Genomic DNA, 16,665 nt, shown 5'->3' with positions numbered 1-16,665 from the left:
TTTGTTTCACCTTGAAATATCCCTTTCAATATTTCTTAAAGACTAGGTCTTGTGGTAATGAATTTCCTCAGGAATTGTTTTTCTTAGAATGTCATGATTTTTTCATTTTTGAAGGACAGGTTTCCTGGATACAGTATTCTGGTTGAAAACTATGTTTTTTATTTCAGCAATTTAAATGTATCATCTTGCTCATTCTAGCCTATAATGTTTTTGCTGAAGAATTCACTCATAACCTTATAAAAACTTCATTGTACATGATGAGTTGGGTTTTTTTCCTGCTTGTTAACATTTTTCTCTTTGCCTTCAACTTTTATTTTGTTAAATTTTTTTTAACGTTTATTTATTTATTTTTGAGACAGAGAGAGACAGAGCATGAATGGGGGACGGTCAGAGAGAGGGAGACACAGAATCCGAAACAGGCTCCAGGCTCTGAGCGGTCAGCACAGAGCCCAACGCGGGGCTCAAACTCACGGACCGTGAGATCATGACCTGAGCTGAAGTCGGCCGCTTAACCGACTGAGCCACCCAGGCGCCCCATGCCTTCAACTTTTACAGTTTGATTATTATCTGACTAGCTGTGTGACTTTTTGAATTTATCCTAAAGTTATTTGAGGTTCTTTAATAACTATGGATATTTCTTTAAATTTGGGAAGTTTTCACTATTACTTGTTCACATAAAGTCTCGGCCCACTTCTGACCCTCTTCTCATTCTGGATTTCCAAAATGAATACAACGTTGCTTACTAGTGTCTCATGGTCTCTAAGCCTGTCTTCCTGTTGCTTCATTCTACTTTCCTTTCTTCTATTTTGACTCCACAATTTCAAATGTGTCTTCAATTTCACCCAGTTTTTTTTCTACCTGATCAAGTCTGCTGTTCATCTACTCTAGTGTTCTTTTCATTGCAGTTATTGTATTTTCCAACACCAGAATTTCCATTGGGAGTATGTCATAGTTTCTATCTCTTTATTGATATTCTCATTTTGTTCACACAGTGTTTTCCTTGTTTCATTTAGCTGTCTCTATCTCTGTTCTCATTTAGCTCATGGCACATTTTATGACAGTTATTATGATATGTGAAACAAAGACATGCACATGAATGTATATTTCATTAGAGCCAGTTTCTAGCATTTAATTTTGTTGTTACATTTGGCCCACTTTCCCTGTATCTTAGTATGCCACTGTTCTTTATTGTTGTTGAGAAGTGGGCATTTGGGGTGAAAAAATCTCTTCCAGCCTTTATAGACGGGTTTTACCCAGGGAAATACTTCACTGGTCAGCCCGGATATAGACCCTAGAATATTTCAAACATTTCCTGAGGATGTGTCTTCTCTGGACTTGTGAGTGTGATCTTTAAAGTCATTTTATTAAAAAAAAATTTTTTTAGATTTATTTTTGAGAGACAGAGAGAGATCAAGTGCAAGTAGGGGAGGTACAGAGAAAGAGGGAGGCACAGAACCCAGAACAGGATCTAGGCTCTGAGCTGTCAGCATGAAGCCTGACTCAGGGCTCAAACCCATGAACTGTGAGATCATGACCTGAGCTGAAGTCGTATTTTTATCCGACTGAGCCAGCCAGGTGCCCCTGATTTTAGTCATTTGAAATTCAGGGGGCAGCTTGTTCTGCCTTCTCAGAAACCCATGATATCTTGTTCCTCCAGACACCTGCCAATGGATCTGAAGTTCTAAGAGTCCATCCCAATAGCATCTGTTTTCAAGAGCTTTCAAACAAAATCTTTAGTCCAATCAGCACTCCAAGTCAGGGGAGAAGGATTACGGCCCCCCAGGAAGTCCCAAGACAAGCTAGAACACTGGGTGCAAGGACTGCTCTGTTGTTTCTGTCCTGAGTAAGGATCTTTGGTGTAGGTGGTGTCTTGCTAGTTGCACCACAGTAGTTCACATAGGGGGAGGAACATGGACAGGTACGCAAACCAACATGAATTTAACTATCTCTTTTGCTGAATTCTTTCTTTGCTTTACATTGGTCAGGGTACTACGACTTCTTAATTGGTCTCTACGACTCTCACAAAGGTATATTCCTCCATAATAGAAACACAGTTTCTCTGTGGGAGAGTGAGGTGGCAAAGCATCATGGACTGGTATCTTGTTGGCATCACCCCACTTTGAGTACGGCTTATATACACACTTATTTTAGACCACTTTGATAAAATTATAGAGTTCTCCTTTATCTGACATTCAGTTTTGTCTACTGTTAACATCTTACAGTAGCATGGGAAAATTTTCACAATCAGTGCACCAATACTGATACGTTATTACTAGTTAAAGCTCATATTTCATTCAGATTACCTGTGGGTTTACACCTAATGTCCTTTATCTGTTCTACAGTGCCACCCAGGGTATCACATCACATTTAGTCGTCATATTTTCTTAGGCTTCTCTTACCTATGAGCGTCTTACCACTACCTTTCAGTGACATAAAACAAAAAATTCTTTTCATTATTAAAGCCAAACTTGTTAGGAATTTTCTCTTGCTCATAACTCACTAGATTCCCAAATTACACTGTTTTCTAGTCCAAACACACTATTTTCTAATGACAAAAGTGAGGCGAGGCCTACAGTCTCCAAATGATTACCCACCATTACACAACTAGTACTGAGAAGAGCTGGGATCCTAGCCCAAGAGTTCTGACCACCCAATTTCTGTCTTTTAGGGTTCTAATCCACTTGCTGATGGGATACAGTGTAGTTACACTACTTGCGAAATTCCCTTTCATGACATTCTGAATTTTGGATATTTGATAAACAGGCACACTATGATACGAATCAGTGACAAGGACGTGATAACCTTTCAAGGTCTCAAGGTTCTTTTAGGAAATATAGGGCTTTATCTATGTGCTCAAATTCTGGTAGTGAAATTTATACAGCAGAATATTATTGGGATACTATGTTAACTGAGTTAACCATCAGAATTATTCCGAACAATCTACTGAATATAATGCTTCAGAAAAAGTTCTATTCATGCATCCATTAAGTCACCCATCTATCTACTTATAGATACATACACCTAAACATTTTTCTCAAAAGTATTTATTGACTACCTACTATGGCCGAGAAAAAATTCTAGGCATGCAACCCAACCCCGATTAACCTCCTTCATCTCTTGTAGGGGCACAGTCATGAGTTTCCAGTACTTTGTGGACTGAAATGAAATAGTATCAAGATATTGAAATAAAAAAAATCCCTTAAATGTTTTGTGAGTTCCAAGTAGAAATGTAGGCATGATAATGTGGGAAACTGAACTTTAATCATTGAGCTCAAAAAGAAGAACTAGCTGAGGAGACAAGAGAAGCAGTGAGTTTGTGGCAAAAGGAAGGGAATGATGTCACAGAAGCCAAGAGAATATCTTAGAACAGAACATCACCAGAAGTGAATTGGGGACTTTTATATGGGAGCATTATAAAATTCCTCAAGGAAAATGAGCAGTATTACTTCAAAACACTATGGACAATTAACTTTTTCAAAATACAATGGGTCTGTTTCTCTGTGGACCACTAGTGACAAGTTGCTATGTAATTTTCACTTCCCTAATAATCATTTGCACTTGCTTTTGGCATTCCATTGTGACTGGGTTTTAGGTTGCTATTGTTGCTTTCCCTTCAACCCCTCCCACAAAGGTCTGAGTGGCTATGGGAGCAGCTGCAAACCCTGTGATCGGCTGACCTCCTCTCCCTCAGCCCCCATCACGAGGAAGTGGAGAGAGTCATGACATTCTAACAGTGAAGGTTTTCCTTCTCTGTTGAATTTTGATGGTGCTATTCCTACAACCCTACTTAGAGGTAGGTCACGAATGTGAGAGCTGTGCAAGAAGTCCTTACTTACAGTAAATATACCATGGAACTTTGCATTACTAACAGTACCTGAGAAAAGGCACTTTACCAAGGTCTACCATAAATTCCATTGTGCATAAAATAAATGGCAGCTTCCCATTTCATGGGAGGGTTGTATAAATTTATCAGATAGTGAACTAGAAATAATAAGAATGGGGTCAAATGCAAGATACTCTAGAGTGAGGGTGCGAAAAAATTCCACCCCACAAGACAAATTTGGCCCCCAGCTTGCTTTTGTAAATAAAGTTTTAATAGAACACAGTTTATTTATACATTTGTTTACATATCCATTTATTGACATATTTCTTATGGCTGTGTTCACACTACAATGGCAGGGTTGCATTGCTTTGAGTTGTGATAGCCACCACATTGCTTCCAAAGCCTAAAATATATATAATGTGACCTTTTACAGAAAAGGTTTGCTGATTTGGCCTACAGAAATAAGTGTCGGGGTGGAGGAAGAAAAGTGTCTATCCTTTGGTGAGAAATCACATCATTAACAGGGCAGAGAGAGAACTTTCTGAGGGAGTCAATACCCAGAAGTAATCTGTCCTCTTTGCTAGGTATCTATTGAAAAGACCACATGAAGAAAATGATAAAAAAAAAAAATCAATAGGTGATCTTGGGAGGTGAGGGCTGAAGGCTAATCAGTCTTTAGCAGTTATAGCCTTCTAAGAAAAATGAATGACCAAGCAATCCTGTCACATCCTTTCTTACTTGTCTTCCTTCCCTGTATTGGCCATTGACCTACCAAAAATGAAGACAGAGAAGGAAAGGGAAAGATAGGGCAACCCATAGTTATATTTCCTTTCAGTTCTTCTTGACCTAAGACCTAGCCAAAGGTAGGGAGTTTGGGTAGAGTGTCCTCATACCGAGAAGTAAAAGAAAAACTGTTAAGTGAATTTTGTATACCATTTCTGCTTTTTGGGTTGGGATGAAACACATATAAACATATAAGCCACGAAATACAAATTGTGTAATGTCAGTGATTCTGCATACGAGTGAAAAGCTCTTACATTTCCATCAAAAAGTCATCAGTAAGATTCATGCTAATAATTAAAAATTTTTACTTTTCCTTACATAGAATGGTGTCAAATGTAAAAGTAGGAAATATTTTAGTACCGTTATGAGCACATTTATCCAGCTCTTTGAGGGAGGGAGCTGATTTTCGGTCTGCGGCGGGTGCTGAAAATCATGTGTTTGGCCCTGTATACTCACGGGCCTCTGTTAGATCAAATAGTCATCTTGGAGAGTCTCTCGCGGCCTTCACCATCTGAACTGCCGATGCCCAGCCTGTGCTCCTGGAGTCACAGAGGGACATCCTCCATGAAACGGCAGAGTGACATGCCCACTCTGGACCCAGGCTCATCTGCACGACCACCGGCACAAACAAGTACTGCCATTCGTCATCATCCGCCCAACTGAAGAGACTCTTCTCCAGAAAATGGCCGTTGATAACAAGGATTCATGGAGGCTTTGAGAGGAGAGAGAGGACAAGGGCGTGGCAGGGACTGTGGTTTCGAAGCCCTGAGGGACCACAGTGAGACTCTCCATAAGCAGCCGTGCTCTCCTGCTCTGATGCACGCGTGCAGACCACATGGAGAAGACGTGTGCCACAAAGGCCATACCATGTTCCCTTCAGGTCAGCCAATTTACATGGCAGAAACAACCACACAGGCCACTTGGCATTTGGCACAGGCCAGAATCTCCTGCCTGGGCCCCGGCCTTAGGTGATGATATCAAAATTGCTCTCTGTGAGGGCTGGGTCAATCCCAAAAGAGCTCCAGAGGCCACTCAAAAGAATCAAGAGGTGGTAGCAGCCTCAAGCAACTATTTCAATTACAGGCTGTGACACAAACCTGGTCCTCCAGGTGCTCCTCCTTTTCACAGTTTGGCTGTCCCTGTGATCCTGAACGGCCTTCGTGACCCACTTCACGGACATCCCTAGAGGCTGCAAAAACGCTCAGTAGAAGAAGGAACCAATCCTGTTCGCCACCCAACCTGCTGTCCCCAGCTCTGCTTGACTGTGTGTGTCCCAACTCTCCCTGTCATCAAGCGGCCCGAGGAAATTCAGGTCATTACAATACTTCGGCTGGGCTGGACAAAAAAAAGCCAAGAGTTTGAGATATGTATGCACGAGTGATGGACAGATTCAGTAACCCAGCAAAATGTCTAGAACAAATGTACAGAGAAATCGAAACAGACTCTGATACACGAGAAGCCTGCCTAGCGCAGCTCTGTGAGCCATATGCCAGGTTAGAACAGGAATGATAGCGTCATTTCGGAGGCTTCCTTTTAAAAGCACTTCCATCAACTCTGCAAACTTATCTTCCAGCTGGGAGCAGTAATTATTAACTCAGCAGATAGGTGCTTTGTCAGATTCGAAAGAAAACAAATCTGTTCCAATGAAGGGAATAAACAGCCCCTAATGTTCAGCCGGGAAAGCTTTTGCATTGACACGACATAATTACCTTTCATTGCATGTAATGATGTTATCACATTTAGTTTGTTCCTCCGATTCCAAAATTATAATATACCTCCCTCACTTAAATGGATGCTTGGGATCCTAAAGGAACTCATTTAACTAAATGGCATTTGCTCTTGCCATGAGGAAATTTTTTGCGTTTTATGAAGAATTCATTGTGTATACTTGGAAGCAATGTATTTTATTTAAGAATTCTTCATCAGAAACACAAAAAATGAGGCAAACTGTTTCTTCTCCAACATAATGCTAATTCGTAACTCTGAACAGTTGAAAAGTCACAACATAATATAGCAAGCCCCCTGAAATAAATCTCTCCTGTTTGTATCCTTGGCACACCTTTAAATTTTCACAAAAACCTTGCATATTTCATTCCCAGAATCAAAGGGTAACAACTTGTGTAATCACTCAGATCCATTTGTCCTTTGTTGGATGTCGATTTTTAAAAAATGTATGTGTATTTATTTGGGGGGGGAGCCCAAGGGCAGAGAGAGGGGGAGACAGAGGATCCAAAGCAGGCTCCGCGCTGTCAGCGCAGAGCCCAAAGTGGGGCTTGAACCCACGAACTGTGAGATCGTGACCTGAGCAGACCCTTAACTGACTGAGCCACCCAGGTGACCCTGTTGGAGGTCTTTTAATAATGCAGGATCAGTAAAGTAGGAAACTGACATCTATTTCAAATACACAAATATTACGGGGAATGGTGGGTACCACCACAATGTCCAAATCTGACTCCACAACTTCATTCTTGTTGACTTTCTATTTTTTTAATTTTTAGAGAAGGAAAAGTTTAAGAGAACTCTTAAAAGAGAACAGATTAAGGGACTTATCGACAGAATACGGTAAGTATTCTTATAATAAGAATAAGACTCTCTTACGATATCTTGGGGTAAAAACAAAGCAAAACAACACCCAAAGAATAACATTAAAAGTACCAAAGAATGCCTGATAATCAATTGCTTCTTTCCTCTCAGGGACACGCGAATTATACTAAGTAGGTAAAGCCAAGGGGGATGACTCTTGGGTTCACAAGCAAGGAGAGGTAAAAATAGGCTATTTCCATTTTCCAGGATGACAGAGTCCTATCATCACGGACGTGCTGCTTCTGCTGTGATTAACAAAAAAGGGAGGTGGGGCATGCAAACGGCTTTCATTTCCTCAGATTATTCTTTTCTGGAGCTAGACAAAAGAAGAAAACAAAGAAGCCTCTCAAATGTAGAACTTGAAAACTCATTTCCTATCCCCTACATTTCGATCCCCAGACTCCAACGGGGCTGAGTCTTCATCATCATCTACCTTGCCACCTGGTGTTCTAATACTTGTTTTGATCATGGTTTACTTACTCATTCAGTCTTCAAAAGCCAAAGTGCCAGATTTATGAAGCACATCACTGTTCCATGAAGCATCCCCAGCCACACAGTCCAACAGGCATGTTTTTGCCCCCATTTAACTCAAAAATGGTACATTACTAACACACAGGGCTCCCTTGTCTCTGTTATACATATTATGTGTCTCTAAGGAGGTTAAACAGATCTTGCTCAGTTGAGAATGATGGCAGGCCTATCATGACCACCATACTCTTGAGATCCTGGAAGCTAAGAAATTGCCTTACTAATCTTGGAATCTTCAGCATATAGTAGTGTTCAATAAATGTTTGGTGGACTTATGTTGGGCGGGCCAAGGAGTGCTTTTATAGGAAGCACATGGCCAGACGAAGAGGCTGATAGCCATTACTAAAGATGCTGAGTGGGGAAGGTATGACAGGGAAGGGTGGAGGTGAACTGAGCTGAACACACATTGATAGGGCTGGGTAACCCTAGGGGTGATGATTGAAGCTACATAACATAGGAGGTTTGGCATGGGTTGGACTCCATTACCAAGCCAAAACAACCGAGGTCTTATAGTCTGATGATGGGGACCAAATGCTGGTTGACTAGACACAGGATGTGGCAACCCCACTTCCTGTGAAACTCACCTTTTTTTTTTATAAAAGTAGATTCCTCAATGTACCTTCACTATCTCACAGGTCAGGTGTCAAGGTTTCATGAAACCTTAGGTCTCCCAAGAATTTTCTAAACGTGGTTCACCCAAATGAGAACATATTTAGAGCAAAAGGATATAGTCTCAGTAATCATGTCGGAACAATACTCATAAACCAGGACCCTTCTGGGCAGACACGGTTGTACGCCTCTATATCCACACACTTCTATAATCTATACCTATATTCTATACCCATTTATATCTATATCCAGAACTATATCTTGTATCTCTGTACATCTGTATCAGTAGCTATGTAAATATCTATATTTACATCTACACCGACATATTTATTGATGCTGTTACTATAGCAAACATCGCAGAGTGCCTCATTTTCTGTGTAGGTCTTTCTCTTTCCGTCTATCTCTCCCTCTCTCACCCATTTCTTAACACAACAGTGTCCTGAGACTCTTCCCTTTCGATCTAGTTTCTCTCTCCCCGTCTGTCTCTCTCCTTTCCCCTGCTTTGTTCTCTCTCTTAAATGGTAATAATAAGCAACTGAGAAAGTCTTCTTTTACATCTCCCACGTTTCCTTTTATTTTTAAGTTTATTTATTTTGACGGGGGATGGGGGGGTGGAGGGGCAGAGAGAGGTAGAGGGAGAGACAGAGAATCCCAAGCAAGCTCTGCAGCAACAACGCAGAGCCCAATGTGGGGCTTAAACTCACAAATTGGGAAATCATGACCTGAGCTGAAACCAAGAGTTGGACCCTTAACTGACTGAACCACCTAGGCGCTCCTACATCTCCCATGTTTCTTAAACAATATTCTCTGTTGCTCAAACCAATGTATTTCATATTTTTCTAAGAAGAGCAACAAACGTTGTCATTTTTCTGATGCAGAGTTTGGTGTATTTGAACGTGCGATGTGTAGGGACTAGGTAAGCATGTGAAAAACTTTGGAAAGCAACATGTGATTAGTCTGAGTCTCCTTCTATCATCTGGAAAGGGGATCATTATTCGTCAATTAAATAAGGTCATGTACAGGAAAATGCTGCACATCAACAACCACTGCTGTTCATTAGAATCACCTGGGGAGTTTCTGAAACTCTATTTCTTGGCTCCACCCCAACATCAAGGAATATGCACTGAATGTTTGTGTTCCTCCAAAATCCATTTGTTAAAGCCCTAATCCCCAACAGAATTAGTGCCCTTCTAAGAAGAGACTTAGAGACATGATCCCTCTCTCTGTGTGTCTCTCTCTTACTGTCATGTGAGGGTACAGAGCAAAGGAAACTATCCGCAAGCCAAGCAGAGGGCCTTTACCAAGAACCCAACCAAGCTGGCACACCGATCTTGGATTTCCAAGCCTCAAAAAGTATGCACATAAATTTCTCTCTGTAAACCACCCAGTCTGTGGTGTTTTATTCTAAAGGCCCAAACAGACTAGGACACCCAGGCATCAGCAGTTTCTACTGTTCCTCAAATTATTTCCATGTGCATAGTGACATTTAAAAAAATGATTAACCCTATGTGTTACCAACTCTCTATGGAATTTAACTTCTTGGTCCTACCCTAAATAATTGGGGATGGGAAAGGGAAGAGGAAACTTGAACACAGTTAACGACCCGGGGCTATATTCTGAAGGACTCATCATGCTAGAAATAGCTCATTATTGAGCTAGAAGAATCTAACTTTGAACATGTGAAGCCTGGTTCTTCCCATAGCTTTATTAATAACTTGAAAGAAGTTGTACCTCCATCAAAACCAATTGTCTGATGTGGGATATCATTTGGATCCTAAGATAAAAAAAGGGAAGACATCTAATCTCTTTCAAAGAGAATATGTAAAAGAGAGAAAAATTAACTGCAAAGGTGATAATTAATAGTCACAGTTTAATTTTCAAATTGTTCTTTTAACTGAGAAAACTAATGAGTAGAGATATACTCCAAACTGCAAACCAGAGTGCCCCAGAAACTTTCGTAATTAGAGTATTTCTCTGTAAGGGATAAGAAAAAAACACCCCACCAGAATGATTCTCATTTATAAAACTCACTAGTGATAAAGAAAGAACAAACACTTTTGAAAGAAGCACTGTTCTTGACATGGGAAAACAATGAGTCTGAGAGACGTGTGGAAATTTACTTTTCAACTAAACAAACCCTAGAGATTTGAAAAAGTGACACTGGTGACATTGGTTTTCAGAGTTGCTATTTAGTAATCAGTGCAGGTGTCTTCCATTAAGTTGCTGATTTGCTCTTACAGGTTTTAACAGCTGGCATTAGGCCAGTGTAAATGTTAAATTTACACCTGGGCTTGCCCTTGAAAATGTCACTGACACCAAGGAAAAACGCACGTGGCCGGAGCTAGCTAGGATGCCTGGACTGTATAACCAATAGGCCTTGGTTTGACTTCACGTATATTGATCAAATGGTTCGGAGCGTATGGGAGCCCAGATCCAGCGAGGGAAAAAGCGAAACCCATTTCCATTGGAAAAGTCTAAGATATACCTGCATACATGCATCATCTGTATCTTGTACGAAGTACATTTCTTTGGCAGAAATTTTTATTGTTTTGAGTCAAAGCATCCAGGCCACCTCAACTGAGCCAATTACAAAAATGTATAACCATGTTACAAAATAGATGGCACACTAGAATATGACAAAATATCATCCCTCCAGCAATAGAAGGGACTTGGGTGAACTGTACAAAATGAGCAATTCAGAATCTAGGGTATGTGCAAAATTGTTGGCCTTTCTGCCAGTCTTGGAGCTTTCTGGGAGATTCTACCACCATTCCACTACCATTTCCTGGGTAGTTTCTAGGGGAGCACATCCTCAGGAAAGCCTTGAAGAGCCAGAGGGCCACTGCCATAGGCTCCCTGAAGTGGGTCATGCTCAAGGGCCACTTCAATCTTCCCAGAAGGCAAGCCCCCCAGGAACAAATTGTACTCTGAAGACACCACCTTTCCCCTTCGCAGGAAATTGAAAACAGAGGAGAGATTGCAACCACAGAGACCGAAAACCTGACCACAACATTCATGTGTTTTTCATGTAAATACCTTCCAATAATCACTGGGAGGTGCTAGGCTGTCCAACGACCAAATCCCCCAAAACAATCTTGGAAATATTTTTATCTTTATAAACATCATCCCACACCTTGATAGTGACTCTGTCTGCTTGTCAGTCCCCAGTAAGACTGACTAGAACAAAGAATGCAGCCCATGGTCTAAAAAAGTTTCCTTTGGCCTCCAATCTCTGCTCAGGTGTATTAGGCTAGGATCAACCATGCTTAATGATCTCACATCTATTTTTTTAATTCTGATATTTAAGAATATTTGGGGTGCCTTGGTGGCTCAGTCGGTTAAGCGACAGATTGTTAATTTTGGCTCGGGTCATGACCTCGTGGTTCATGAGTTCAATCACCAGGTCAGGCTCTGTGCTGGCAGAGAAGAGCCTGCATGGGATGCTCTGTCTCCCTCTCTCTCTGCCCCTCTCTCACTTCATCTCTCTCTCAAAAATAAATAAATAAACTTAAAAACACAAAAAGAATGATTCACTTGGGTTGTAAAAGTAAGTGGGGTGGATGCCTGGTTTTTTGATGAGTGCAATATAAGAACTCGTCTCCATTGTATATATAAACCACATCTTCTTTACCCATACTACTTGGCAATGAGAAAGAATGAAATCATGCCATTTACAGCCACGTGGATGGAACTGGAAGGTATTATGCTGAGTGAAATAAGTCAGTCAGAGAAGGACAGATATTGTATGTTTTCACTCTTATGTGGATCTTGACAAACTTAACAGAAGATCATGGGGGAAGGGAAGGAGAAAACAAATAGTTACAAATAGAGAGGGAGGGAGGCAAACCAAAAGACTTTTAAATACAGAGAACAAACTGAGGGGGGATGGGAGGTGGGGGAGATGGGAAAGTGGGTGATGGGCACTGAGGACAGCACTTGCTGGGATGAGCACTGGGTGTTGTATGGAAGCCAATTTGACAATAGATTATATTAAAAAAATAAAGATCAGAATAAAAAAAAACCTCATCTCATTCAATTCCAAAAAACCAGAAAACTATAGTGACTGGTTCCTCCAAAATAGTTTGGTGGTTCCTCCAAAAGGTAAATATACAACTACCTTATGATCTGGTCATTTCACTGCTCGGTATATACCCACAAGAATGGTAAGCAGGGACTCAAACAGATACTTGTAAAGCCATGTTCATTGCAGCATTATTCATAAGAACCAAAGGTAGACACCACCCAAACTTCCATTGACAGATGAATGGTTAAGCAAATCAGGTGTATCCATACAATAGAATACAGACAAAGGAAAATAATTCAGCCTTCAAAAGGAATAAAATCATTCTATACACTATACCATGGATGAATGTTGAGGACATTATGCTAAGTGAAATGAGCTACACAGAAAACAACAAATACTTTAGGATTTCACATTATATGAGATATCTACAAAAGGCAGATTCAGGCGCGCCTGGGTGTCTCGGTTGAGTGTCCAACTTCGGCTCAGGTCATTATCTCGTGGTTCATGAGTTGGAGCCCCGTGTCGGGCTCTGTGCTGCCAGCTCAGAGCCTGGAGCCTGCTTTGGATTCTGTCTCCCTCTCTCTCTGTCCCTCCCCTGCTCGCTCATTCATTCTCTCTCCCTCTCCCTCTCTCTCTCAAAAATAAATAAACATTTAAAAAAAATTAAAGAAAATGGGCAGATTCATAGAGACAGAAAGTTGAATAGAGGTTACCAGAAGCTGGAAGAGGGGGAATGGGAAGTTATTTAATGGGTACAGAGTTTCTGTTGGGGATGATGAAAAAGTTCTAGAAACGGACAGTGGTAATGGTTGTATAACCTTCTGAATGTACCTAATATCACAGAATTGTACACCAAAAAATGGTTAAGATGTTACATAAAATTTACCATTCTGTTATATGCATTGTAACACGCAAAAAAATATACCACAAAACTCCACAACTTTAGCCAGTGTTAGTGTAAGAAACTTACGAGTCAACCAGTAACGCACACAATTCTTGCGACTGATGTTTTAAGTTATGAATGAGCTGGTAACATTTCTGTCTTGACCATTTCTAGAAAGCATTTGAAATGCTACACCTCCACGTCACACTTTAGTTCTAGCCTCAGACAGCGAGTACAACTGGCCTCAGATTTACTACTGAACGCTTTTTCTCCATCCCAGAATGCCCTTACTATACCCCGACTTATTGCTCTCACATGGCACACGACCAAGGACGAAACAACCTCATGTCGGAAGACACAGAAGACACAGGAGATTAAGATGCTTTGCGTAATGGCCTCCCAACGTCTCTGAGACCCTAATGCAAAGTTAATTGACTGAGTCATGGCTTGAAAAAGAGACATGGAAAAAGCAAAGAGTTCACTGTTCATGGGGTCAGTTCTACCTACTTGATGAAGCAGTCCCGGCCATCCCGGTTCGCAGTCATCTCCCATCCATAGGGTGGTACCTGGTTCAAGCCCCAGGTTCCCGAGGGAGGTGGCCAGCCTGAAGACTTCGTCCTGTGGCTGGAAACAAAGAGAGAAAAAGAAGAGCATCATTCCACCTGACAGGTGAACATGTCTTTGGAAACAAACTCCAGGTGGAGCACAGGACTCGCTCCTTTCGGCTGCGGGCCGTGTCCTCACCTGGTTAAATGAATAATTATAAAGAACGTTTTTGTGACAGGTACCGCGCTCATCAGTTTTCTTTATATTGTCTTCCTTCCTTTGTCACAGACACGCTAGCAGCTAAATACATGCATTCCGTCACACGTATTCCATTTTACAGACGAGGAAACAAAAGGCTCAGAAAGATGAAGTAACTTGACAAGGACCTACTAGCCATTTTGAACAGAAGTTTTCTACACTTTCCATGGCACTTCACAATCCTGATACCATACATTAGGAAGCGCAGCACATAGATAGATATCCTGCCACAATATAAATACATACATGTGAGCACTGTTTTTATGGATTTTTTAAAAAATTGTTTTAATGTTTATTTTTAAGAGCGAAGGAGAGAGGCAGAGCATGAGCAGGAGAGGGGCAGAGACAGAGAGGGAGACGCAGAATCCGAAGCAGGCTTCAGGCTCCGAGCTGTCAGCACAGAGCCCACTGCGGGGTTCAAACCCACGAGCCGTGAGATGAGCTTTGCCAAAGGAGGACACTTAACCAACTGAGCCACCCCGGTTTTGATGGATATTAAGCACATAACACGAAGCCACAGTTTCCTGGACTCCTCTAACCAAAGCGCAAACTTTCCACTCATATAAACCACACACCAGTCAATGTGAGTCATAAAACTGGAGACAAACTCTCCATTTAAGTAAGTTGCAGTGGAGATCCACACATTAGCTTTGACACTTTCCAGTCCAAACCTTACGTTTCAATCATCAGGAAAAGGGAAGGGTAGGCTACAGAGTATTTTCTACAAGCCTACATTCCCAAAAGCAAAAGGGAAGGGGAAGTAATTGCATGTGATAAGCCCTTGTGACAGGCAGGGCTTCCACCATTTTCAAGGAAATGCGAAACTGCTTTGGAGCAGAGCCACGGCCACGAAATACGTAGAGCCATTTTTGAATCGACCCACATCCCTCCTCATTTGCTCCATTCACGCCACGTGAATTTCTTTCCTGGATGACCTAGAAGATTGGGGCACTTCCAAATCACAAAGTGAGGTCAACCCCTGTAGGGGGAAAGCAGTGATGGCATTTCCAGAGGGCCTTGCAGTCAGCATCTCGGCACTGCGCCTGGGAGCCTCTTATGGGACACTAGGCATGACACCTGTGATGTGCACAGGTGTATGTGGCAGCTCTAGGGCAGCAAGCAGGCAATTTGGGGGTGTCACCTTTGCTGTGGGGACGCAACTTTTACTTCCCCAGAACACAGGGCAACTCACCCCCGTCGTGCACCCAACTCAGACATCTGATCATACACCCAACACTTCTCCAGGCGTGGGTGAAAGATGCCCATTTCCCGTAAGATTTCTAGGGAGGAACTCTTGCCTCATTGAAACCACCTTGTTGCTTTTTTTCAACCTTCCTTTCAGTTTTTCCACATCCTTCATGAAGTGTGGTGAGCAAGAGTTCACAAATCTAATACAGGTCTGGCAAATTTAGAATCCCATTATAGGAGTCATTCTTGCCCCTTGACTATTAAAAGAAAAGGCAAGGCCACACTTTCTGTTCCTCTTACTCGTGCAAAATTCAGCAGTGGCAATTTCCTCCGGAGGTTTTATAAAAACGTGCTGCTTCCCAGCAGTTAGAGAGCACACAGAGTTTCCACCTCACGGCAATACCAAATAAACGCCAATTTCTCTCAAGTACCAGAGAACGCATTTACAGTGCCTTCTAAGGTTGGACAAAGGACAAAAGTCCTTATTGGTATAAATACAGCATATCCTGTTATTAAAAAGTTTTCCCAAAAACAACACTACCGTAAGAGGTGATACAAAGATTAGCCTAGTGAAAAGTCGTCTATGCAAACAACGTAACTATTTATTCTTCATGACTACATTATGCGCTGTATCACAATGTTACTCATTCTCAGAGGGGGCAAACCTATTCAAAACAAACTGTCTATACTTTTAGGTATTCTTCTCTTTTCTTGGCCACACCCAGCAATGGTCAAAAACACTAAAAGAAAGACACAGAAGGCTTCCTAATATAATGGACACATAAAAATATGGTATTATAACGACCTGGAGTAAGTCTGAATTTTATTATAAAGTACATTCTTCCCTGTCCAGTATGTTCAGGAAGCACAGAACAACAGTTCACCAAGATGTTTTTCAATAAACCCTTTTGTCAGCTAATACTAGAATAGTCTAAAACGCTTATTCGTTCAAGGGACGTCAGCTGATAGAACAAAATTGCATAACAAAAATCAGACACGTCTGTATGTCTATCTGTTAACGTGTTCACATAAAAAAAACATGGCTTGGGAAGGAATTAGGAGAACTTGGCCAATTAAAATGCACAAAGAAGAAAAAAAAAATTCCATCCTAAGTGTCTAACCGTAAGAGTCTTGACAAAAATTAAGGAAAAGAGTCATAATGATGGAGGGATTTGGGCTCTTCCTTCTGTGAGGGAGATTGCTGGAGGTTCCCCCCCCACACACACACACCTTCCCCACAATATCTACCCTTGGAACCTGGTGGTTTGCTCTCAGTTTACGAGGGAGATGCTCTGGGGACCTCTTCCCCTGGCTCCAACCTCTGCGTCTTCACTAAACTCTGCACCACTTGCAAATGCCCCCATCCCATAACTGCCACAAAAGACACAGATTGTTCTACCAGGAATGCAAAGAGGTGACGTCTTGCAGAGCAGCAGAAGT

The 16,665-nt window shown here is 41.6% G+C and overlaps 1 protein-coding gene across 8 annotated transcripts in view; it reads right to left on the bottom strand.

Annotated features, from left to right (window-relative positions):
• The window catches only part of FRMPD4 (FERM and PDZ domain containing 4), an 850,869-nt gene that overhangs the window by 175,646 nt on the left and 658,558 nt on the right, over positions 1-16,665 (bottom strand). For all 8 annotated transcript variants that reach the window (XM_058713629.1, XM_058713628.1, XM_058713630.1 and 5 more), the window contains one exon: positions 13,741-13,857. In XM_058713629.1, the coding sequence (XP_058569612.1) occupies positions 13,741-13,857 (117 nt within the window). The remainder of the gene's footprint in view (positions 1-13,740; positions 13,858-16,665) is intronic.

Source organism: Neofelis nebulosa, chromosome X (genome assembly GCF_028018385.1).
Source record: "Neofelis nebulosa isolate mNeoNeb1 chromosome X, mNeoNeb1.pri, whole genome shotgun sequence".
In the NCBI taxonomy this organism is placed as follows: domain Eukaryota; kingdom Metazoa; phylum Chordata; class Mammalia; order Carnivora; family Felidae; genus Neofelis; species Neofelis nebulosa.
The sequence above is the reverse complement of the archived record's forward strand: the minus strand, read 5'-3'. Positions and strand labels throughout refer to the sequence as shown.